The following is a 10,644-nucleotide window of genomic DNA, read 5'->3' as shown; positions in this document are numbered from 1 at the left end:
TAAAGAGAATGTATTTTGCGCTTTTGTTGATTTAAAACGTGCTTTTGATACCATATAGAGAAATGAACTTTGGGCTAAACTTATAATAATTGTTAATAATATAAATGGAAATTTTTAAAAGTTATAACAAATATGTATGACAAAGCAAAATTGTGTATTTTTTCAAACGGCGTTAACTCTTGATTATTTCCCTTGTAATATCGGAGTCAGACAAGGGGAAAATTGATCGCCCCTGCATTTCTCATTGTATCTAAATGATTTGCATGATTACATTAAAAAGAGTAATTTAGTAAATGGTGTAAAATGTCATAAACATGGTATAGAAAATGATATTAACAATGTTATTAAACTGTTTGTTATTTTATACGCTGATGACCCGGTCATAATATCTGATTCAGCAGCAGATTTGCAATCAGCACTGAATGTTTATGAATCATATTGTGATGATAACAAATTAACTTTGAATACGTCAAAGACTAAAGTTCTTGTTTTTTTTCAAAAGGTAGACAAAGAGCATATGATTTTAAGTATAAAGGTGAAAGTATTGAAACTGTTTCAGAATTCAAGTATTTAGGCATTTTGATTAGCCGAAGTGGCTCATTTTACAAAGCTAAAAAAAGAGATGCCAAGCAGGCAGCGAAAGCAATGTACTGTCTGATTAAAATATCTAACGCGTTATGTCTACCGCCTGACATGCAGATTGAACTGTTTTCAAAAACTGTAAAACCTATACTTTTATATGGTTGCGAGGTATGGGGATATGGAAACTTAGATGTAATTGAAAGGGTACAGTTGAAATTTTTAAAGTATATTTTGAATGTGAAAAATTGTACGACAATAAAAAAATTGTTTACGGTGAAACAGGTGTTACACCAATATCAACTGACATCAAATCGAGGATTGTATCATTCTGGTCAAAACGTGTTAGCTCAAATGAAAGTAAGTTAACAGGTGATATGTATGCCATACTTTTAAGTCATTTTCAGGAAACAAATGCAAATAACGTAAGACATTATTTATGGATTAGAAATGTCAAAGATATATTGATAAGCAGTGGAATGATAAATGTATTGGAAACACAAACATTCCCAAATGGTAAATGGCTTTATATGACTATAAAGCAAAAATATTGAAAATTCAAGTAGTTGTAAAAATTTTAGGATATTTAAAACAAAATTTGGTTTTGAAGAATATTTGATCGGTACACAAACAAAATATCTTAAGTATATTGTTAAATTCAGAACGAGAAATCACAGACTGCCTATAGAAACCGGTTGTTGGAATAGAATCCCTTTGGAGTTAAGAAACTGTACATTATGTAATCAAAATATTGGCGATGAGTTTCATTATCTCTTAGAATGTTCAGCATTAAATATTGCAAGAAAAAAAAATATTAAACCACAATACATAAGGAACCCTAATATCATATCATTTGAAAAGTTAATGACAACCAATTTTAACAATAATGTTGAATATAGAAAGCTATGTACGAGGAGCTATCAAAAAATACGTAGACACATGTAACTAACTACTGAAATGTGGCGTTGTCTATAATTGATGTGTTAATTTGTGTTTATTCATGTATAATTTACCTAATATGAAAAACAAATAATATATTATAACGTTATAAAAATGTGTTTCTTTTGTTTAAACGACCATATGTAACTCACTTCCTATAGGGGAAATATGCGATAGAATTCATGTGAGTTACGGAACTATACAAACAATATTAACTGAGAAACTCTGTATGCACCGTATATGTGCCCGTTGGATACCTCGTTTACTATCTGCTGATGACAAAAGCCGTCGTGTTGTGGCATCCAGGGAATTTCTGCGCCGTTACAACAACCAAGGCGATGCGTTCTTGAAAAGAATCATCACGACAGACGAAACCTGGCTGTTCTTTTATGACCCGGAAAGTTAACAACAATCGTCCCAGTGGAAGAGATCATCATCACCACCTCCATAAAAGCAAAAGTTGTGAAATCGGCAAAAAAGAATATGTTTATATTCTTCATGGACATGGAAGGAATGATCCTAAGTCACGCAGTACCACAAGGACAGACGGTCACAGCAGCATACTATTCAAAGGTTTGTTATGATATTCTATATAACAATGTAATATGAATATTTGTATTTTTGAAACTACTATTATTATAATAATCTAAAGTAATTCAGTATTTGAATAACATAAATGAAGTGTTTAATTTGAACAAAATGCGTAAGCACGTGATTTGAAGATAAGACATCTCTGAATTTTCAGGTCATCAGACGAGACTTGATGCATGCGTTACGAAAGAAACGACCACACATTGCAGCTGAACATATTATATTTCATCAGGACAATGCACCAGCCCATCGTGCCGAATCAACCACCCTTGAAATGGATATTCTGGGGTTTGAACGGCTGATTCATCCTCCATATAGTCCGGACCTCGCACCCATGGATTTCAGTGTTTTTCCTGCGTTAAATTCCGAATTGCGCGGTCACAAATTTGACAATCTTGATCAGTTGCGATACGCCACGAGAACTATACTTTCCCAGAAGTCATGTGATGGGTACAGAGGTATCTATAACACTTGGGTCCGGAGACACACGAAATGTATAGAGAAAAACGGCGAGTACTTTGAAAATGTTTAAATCACTGACGTCGTTTTACTTGCACCGTGTGCGCCGTGCTGTAAGCAGTGACTAATTTTATAATACCATGAAAATGTAACTATTGATTTGTTTACTGTAAAATTTTCAACATTTATTGGGTGAAAATTAAATATTTATGCTGTGTATATTTCGATTATCTATAGTCAATCACTATTTGTTCCTTACGAGCAACGAATGAGAGAACCAATCTTAAGTATGTTGGTATCATTGCTTATTTACAATCGGCACAGATTATAAATATGTTCGATTTCTCTAGAAGAATATACGCTATATTAATTGGATGACAGTGCAAAACATAAAAGCCGCAAAGTCGATGCATTTTCAGAGGCGACTCTGTTTCTTAAGCGTACCAGCTTTAAAGCATCCATACACGGGACTCCTATCTGAGCGTTATAAGTTGGATTCAAACTTACTACGCCTGGTTAGGAAGCCAGATGGTGTTACCGCTGGACAACTACCTCAACATTTCACTGTCACGGAAAAGATATAGTTGAACTCTACAAAAACACTTATTGATTGGGCGTGACATTGAAAGCATATATTGATATTGACCAGACTGCATATTTACGGCGTGACATACGTCAACTGATTTTGTGTTTGATTAAGAAATGCATAGACCGCTAGAGCATTTTCAGGGTTAAAGTGTGTTTTGGCATTCCTAGACCTATTTAAACTCCACAGTGATTTTTTCCACTGACCGAACGAATATTATATTTTGCTTTACAAATACATATATATGCGTTCACAGTCCTTGTACGCGTTTAAACATTTCAATGTGGAGTATTGCATATCAGGTGACTGCGTTCTTAAATGAGGATTTTCCCGTGTTGGATGCAACTTTGAGATTGACTCCATTACACATGTATAGACGTAAAAGATTGATTATCCTTGCATGCCAAACTTTCCCTTGTTTTCGCCGGTGCTGGAAAAGGGGAGTAAGATCATTGGCGTGCTGTAATTCATGAATGAATGTGTAAATTCATACGCTACTATAATAAAGAGTGCTTGATAGCAAAGCTTTCGTTTTATTTAGTTTATTCTATTAGCCGAAGAATGCGGTATGCAAGAAAAAGAATCTTTAACTGGCTGTAGGCGTGTACAGAAATATCCAGCTCTCGGGTAACTGTTTTTGAGCTACGTTACTATCTGAACAGTCACCGTCGAAAATTTCAGCCCACACCTTCAACCAGTGAAAGATTCTTATAATAGTACATAGTTTTAGAATATTTTTCTACAACAGTGCGATATGACATCTCGACATTATTCCGTCGCACGTGTCGCAATCTAAACGCGGCAGTTAACACTGCAGCTGGCAAAAACATGATTTGTGCATACCAAAGCAGTCGCACTGGTTCCCCGTCATGTTTGTTGTCGAATACGACAGAGACATGGCAGAGCGATAAAAATGAAGTTACTCTCTAATTATATTTTTCAAGGAAAATATCAGATCATATCTTGGCATCACTGAACGCAACAGCAAGCTTCATGATTTTGCTTATATGTTAATATGAAGAAGTATGAAGTCTGATTGATCGCTTTGTATTATAACAGTGGTCATGTGAGCTCATATTCCAAGTAAATCAGCTTATTTTGGAAGTTAAATAGTGCTCTAACATTAAAGCCAAATGCCCCGATACGACCTTATTTGGTAGTGAGACGTAATCACTTTATGTGCACAGGAAATAGACTGTTAAAAGTGAGGAGATTATGTGCACCGGAATGAAGACTGCAAAAATTGGGAGACTCTTCGAAACAACATATTATGAATTGTACTAATAGAAAAACAATTTTTATTGTCCTTGCACTTTTATTAAACAAAAGGTTTTATGTATATACAAGTAATCGAAATGAAAATATATAAACCAATTTTCAACAAAGAAAACCCTGATTTGCAAGAGAACCATTCTGTAACCATCATACCATGTCCTTTAATTTTTAGACACGATATTCATACTTTGTGCAGAATGATTTTCTTGCAAACTCGAGATATTTGTAAAAAAAAAATATCTGGGTTTGAGTGCGATTATATTTCATTTACACACTTGTGATCTTTTCCCGGGACTCGTTTGTGAGTCTTTACAAAAGTGACCGACTGATTTTTCGAAATTATGATTTCCTCACACTCATATATTTTTTCTGTGTAAGATAATATCTTTATACGTATTTGTAGTTCATTTTAGGTTTACAAGAAAAAGGGCATAGGAACACGTATTTTATTATTAAAAACGTCAATGCAATATATGGTCCATTTTGATTTATCGGCAAACGTTCAGAGTGTAGACTGATAGCAAACCACTATCAACCACAGTGACTGTAAATTGGGAAATCATCGCGATCTATCTTTTTTCACTATTATCCGCAAACAGAGAGGACATTCGTGAATATTAAGAATCATTAACTCAAGAAATATAAACAATTCTTAGCAATGTGAATAAGTATGTTTCTGTCACAACGCGAAATAAATGTGTCGCGAAAGTTACCTAGGGAACATTAGTAGTGGGTTCGGTATTTTTAGCTACTTGAAATAATTATATCTGAGTTTAGAAAAACCTTTTGCCACGTTGTAACAGTAGGGTAACTGTTTAGATTGTTTATCATTTCTTTTTCTCGACTTTCGATGAAATCCAGTCACGAACTGCATTTGGATCATAAGCAGATGGACCAAGCCCTTGATAACGAACAATCCCGTCCTGGATTATATACAACGACTCTGGTATTGCTGCATATTCAATAGAAGCACTATTTTTCATTAAATCAACCACTATCGGACAATTAAGTCCAGCGTCAAGTAACTGTTTAGCGGCATCAAGGCGGTGTTCAATATTTTGATGATAAGCTATGGTATAATCATTTCCTTTCACCTCCCATCCGTCGGTCGCATGGGCCTCTTGTACATAAACTGTTACAAAATCTACAGAATGAGCAAAATCGGTCACAAGTTTCTTGAATTGGTCCAATTTCGCCATAAAGGGAGGTCAGGTACAACTCCCAAAGTTTATGACCAGCATTCGACCTGGCTTTTCAAAGTCTAATAATTTCAAACTGTTTTTCTCCATCGACATGACTGCAACATTCGGGGCTATCATCCCAGGTTGCAGACGACAAAGAGCTTTCCTGTATCTGTTTTGCCACATCACTTGAATCGTCTTGTACGAGATGTTCGGTGACATACCCTTTTTCAACGATGCCGTTCGATTCTTCTTTGGAACAACGTTTGTTGGTAAGCGTTTGCATATCGGCAAAACGACAAATACAAAAATTGTCATTCTTCAAAATGCCAACGTCGTTTTCAACGTCGCACTGATTAAAGCCCTGCACACGTTGAACGTTGTAGACGCCATGATTAAAATAGTTTGATAACAATATCGTCAATTAATCCGTCATTTTTGTAAATCAGTAAACATTGAGCTGTAAAATACTATTAACAGCAAATGTATTCTCAGTTTTGACTGCAATAAACGTTTTTATTGTTTGATTAGAACCAAAACATCTCAGTAAAACAGTTAAGTCCGAGTTAGTTATACTAATCACTATATCAACCGAGTGTAGCAGTTATATACTCGTATAAACTGTAAATATAGAACACTACCCAATATAAGATTAGGTCTAACATATATTTAGACTTGGGTTAAAAGATAGGACTAAAATACTAAAACGTGTAAGTTGATAGAACGAGTTCTCAATATTTACCCTGTGTAAATACTGCTTGTGCACCAAACAATCCATTGATGATCTGCAGATGTTGTTACATGAAAAGATAAAAAACGGCGTTGATCCTAACTTTTATTGATGACGCGACGTCAAGTTTTAGAGATCTGTTACTTCAAAAGTTTGCAGCATAGGATCAATTTAAAAATGTGACAGAATGATAAAACAAAAATGTAAACGAATATTTGCGGTTAAGAAGTTGCTTGAACACTGCTCACGTTTTTTAATAATTCCGATGATACTTCAGTCAATTGAAAATAAATAATTTGAATGTATTATTTACTGCGACCCCCCCCCCCCCCCCCCCCCCCCCCCCCCCCACACACACACCACCACCACCACCACCCCCCTAAAAAAACGAAAAGGAAAAAAACATAACATACATTTTCAAGTTGTGAACTTAAAAGAGAGCAAAATAAAAAAGGTATTTTATAAACCTCCAGACGTTATGAAAGCCAACCATACATATCTCGGGAAGCTTTAACAGTTTTTCTTTCGTAGCGGAAGCATGCAAGGGCAAAAGTAAACCGCAGCCTGGTTTGTGTTAACAAGTTAATTATCTCTATCCGCGCAGTCTTGTCGAATCCATGCTGTTCGCTATCAGTTACTCTAATTCCAATAGGCTTTGAAAGTGAGCAGCATGAATCCTGACCAGACTGCGCTGATGCGCAGGCTGGTCTGGGTCCATGCTGGTCGCAAACGCACTCTGTTGGTTTTCTCATGGTGCGGCTCAAAATTAACTGCATATCAATGTCACAATTCTGTATGTTTAAATGAAAATCTTTGACTTAATTTCCACCATCATGATACAGCCAGTTCTTTAGGTTATACCAGTCATTTTCTTTGAGCAAGTAAGTCAAGTTTTATCACTTATGTAGTACTATTAAACGTAAGCAATAAACTTAGGTAAATGTAATCAGTGTTTTAAAGTAAACGTAATTAAGGTAAACGTAATCAATTTTTTAATGTAAAAGTGTGAAAGGTAGGCATAAAATTAAGGTAAGCGTGTTAAAGGTAAACGTAATCATTGTTTTGAGATAAACACAGTCAGCACTTTAAGATAAACGTATTTAAGGTAAAGGTTTTTAAGGTTAACATAACCTTGGCATTGGTAAAGTACATAATTTTACCCTCAGAAAAAAGCCGGCATAATTATGGTTGACTTTTAAGAGCTCCTCGCAAATTCAGTTTTATAACTGCAGAATTTCTGTTTAATATGGTCATGATTATTTTTTATTGTTTTGGTAAATGGTGCAAAACAAGAAGAATGGTTAATGGGTATTGATTCATAGAGTCTAAAATCGACCCTTTGGGACCATTTATTCAGAAGTAAGTACAATGGTCTTAAAAGACTCCGTTTTAGACTCTACGATTCAATACCTCTTAACAGTCCATGAATTAAAAATAGTTATATCTAAATTCAGCAATTGGCATAGCATATGAGAAATGATACTCTCTTTTTTCAAAACAAAAGTCGGCATTAAATCTCGCATTGAGTGTATGTTAAACCTAAAAAACTTATATGAAATATAAGTCATATATACACACATGTATATATTCTTCAGCGGTCGATAAGATGTAAAATATTCTATGCAAAACTACACTAAATGACTTCATTGAAATCACACTTTTTCACAATTAATCACAAATGTTATTTTCCTTATTAATGTTTATCAGTTTTTCTTACTAATGTTTGAAGCGATCCATTCACGTGCAACTTTTGGATCATAAGCAAAGGGCCCAAGTCCTTGAAAACGCACTATCCCATCCTTTAGTATATACAAAGATTCTGGTATTGCTGCATATTCTCTTGAAGCGTCGTCGTTTATATTATCAATGACCAGTGGACACTTCAGTCCGTTTGCAAGAAGTGTTTTAGCAGCGTCCAGACGCTCTTCGACAGTACGGTGATTAGCTATGCTATAGTCGTTACCGGTTATCACCCATCCGTCTGTGGCGTGTGCTTCTTGTACATACACTGTAACAAAGTCTACATCATCGGCAAAATCGGTCACAAGTCGATTAAACTGTTTCAATTTCGCCATGAATGGGGGTCAGGTACAACTTCCAAAGTTAATGACAAGCATTCGATCCGGCTTTTGAAAATCAAGCAACTTTAGAGATGTTTTTTCCATGGAAAGAACGTTGACATTCGGCGCTAGAGCCCCTACTGTGACAGGACATATGGCTTTTTGATACATCTCTTTCCACGTAAATTCGAAATACTGAAATGCCCTTCGAAACATATTATGCGATACCTTCTCCTTATAAACATATCTAGGTACAGCTTTCGGAACGTAGGCTCTTGGTATGCATCTTACAATTGGAAAGAACACATAATCTCCCACAAGCAAAATCACAAAACGCCACAGTGTTGTCAAAGTTGCCACTGTGGCAGCTCTACAGATGTTTAATATTGTGGCCATCCTATCTGGAGATAGAAAAAAAGACATATATATTATGTATTTAAACATGCCATGTAAACCACTAAGTATACAAATCATGCCTACAGACAATAATTTCAAATAATTTTCACTGATTTTCTATGGAATATAAAAAAAAACCATAATATGTAAAAAGATCATTTTGAAGCAAAGAATGCAACCAAGCAGAATATTACAGACTCGGTTTTATTGAGTCTGTTCATGAAAGTTAATGAAACACTAGTATGCAATAACTCCCCCACCACCCCAGCACCGGCTTAAGTGGAACTCCATTACAAAGATATTGAACGGACTCTATGATCCCAAAGGACCGAAAATATAACAGCACTGAATCCAAGTACGGGTAGACTATGGTACTTTCAATATTGCGGATGTGATTATATATTCTCGTGAGGCAATGGCATTCTTCGGGCCTAAATATAACTTGACGCACATATGGTCCGCGCCATGAGAAAACCAACATAGTGGCTTTGCGACCAGCATAGATCCAGACCGCATCCGCGCAGTCTGGTCAGATCCATGCTGTTCGCTAATGGTTTCTCTAATTGCAATAGGCTTTGAAAGCGAACAGCATGTATCCTGACCAGACTGCGCGAATGCGCAGGCTAGTCTGGATCCATGCTGGTCGCAAAGCCACTATGTTGGTTTTCTCATGGCGCGGTTCATATCCGGAGAATGCCGTAATCTCATATGGAGAATATGTTATTTGCCGGATGTTCTTACGGATCCGCTGCCTTCATAATCATGCTCTGTTTTTATTGAAATAACGTAAAGTTGTTGCATTCTTATTTTAATTTTTATAACAGTCGTTTATTGACTAAGTTTTATATAACCCAAAGAAATTAGATATTTTAGAAAAATTGAAAATTAATGAAAAGACAAATAAGTTGTCCGGATGTTTTTCATGAATTATTGTCAGAAAACCGTGGGGACTAATCTTACACAGACATGAATTATATGTGTAAAATGTATTTAACAGCATAGATAGCAATATATGTAAAGTTTATTCTAAATACTTACATTTAAACTACATTATTCCAAGGTATGTTCATATTAAACCGAAAACCAATGTACACTGAATTGAGATTACAGTGTTTGTTTAAAAGTGAAAAACTAGGACGCGGATATATGGTGAACAATTTGAACTATGGTGTACCATTTGAACCGAACGTCAATCGATCTCTTTTTGTGTTCCGACTTTCATTTATGTAGGGATAACGTCTTACAACATCTGCAGAATCCCGAGAGAAAGGTTGGTGCCGGACCCGTAGGACGAAGGTGCCAACGTATCCCGAGGGATTCTGAAAATGTTATAACACAAGATAAACATACGCCAACGCTATTCTAGCATAATACGCGAAAAAAGCTTATACATGAATACATTATCCCTCAACGTCATTAAATGCGCGGGAACATCCGAGTTGCTTTTTAACGTTGATATCTTTTACTTTTAAATTATCCGTTTTGGGACCGTGTTACATTTACGCACTGTCACGGAAGGACATACATGAAAAGGTGTTTTAACAGCACGTGAGCACGAGAATCTCTTTGTTAACACACGTTTTCTTTCCTGTTAAAACACCCCCAAAAAGAGACAAGAAAAGTGCTCAGTTTTATGTTAGAATATAGTGTGCATAGTATTTTCGCGCGTCAATAACACGATATGTCGCAATGTTACTTACAGCTGCCTTGCGTCGTATTGCATTGTTGCATTGTCGTGATGTCGTATCACGTTTTGCATTTTTGTTGACCGCAACACACGACATGATGCAATGCAAATCGATGTGATTAGACGATCACGAGACTCGCCCATGTGAAGTGAATATACAG

At 35.8% G+C, this 10,644-nt stretch overlaps 2 protein-coding genes across 2 annotated transcripts in view; one reads left to right on the top strand and one right to left on the bottom strand.

Moving 5' to 3' along the window:
• The window catches only part of LOC123548301 (E3 ubiquitin-protein ligase ariadne-1-like), a 366,173-nt gene that overhangs the window by 63,231 nt on the left and 292,298 nt on the right, over positions 1-10,644 (top strand). The window lies entirely within an intron of this gene.
• On the bottom strand, positions 6,728-9,938 carry LOC123549955 (type I iodothyronine deiodinase-like). The gene is made up of 2 exons (XM_045338396.2): positions 9,835-9,938; positions 6,728-8,801 (listed from the first exon to the last, which is right to left on the bottom strand). The coding sequence occupies exon 2, from the start codon at positions 8,794-8,796 to the stop codon at positions 8,044-8,046; it is 753 nt and encodes a 250-aa protein (XP_045194331.2). The 5' UTR covers positions 8,797-8,801; positions 9,835-9,938; the 3' UTR covers positions 6,728-8,043.

Source organism: Mercenaria mercenaria, chromosome 6, assembly GCF_021730395.1.
Source record: "Mercenaria mercenaria strain notata chromosome 6, MADL_Memer_1, whole genome shotgun sequence".
Lineage (NCBI taxonomy): Eukaryota > Metazoa > Mollusca > Bivalvia > Venerida > Veneridae > Mercenaria > Mercenaria mercenaria.
This window is presented reverse-complemented; position numbering and strand designations above follow the sequence as displayed.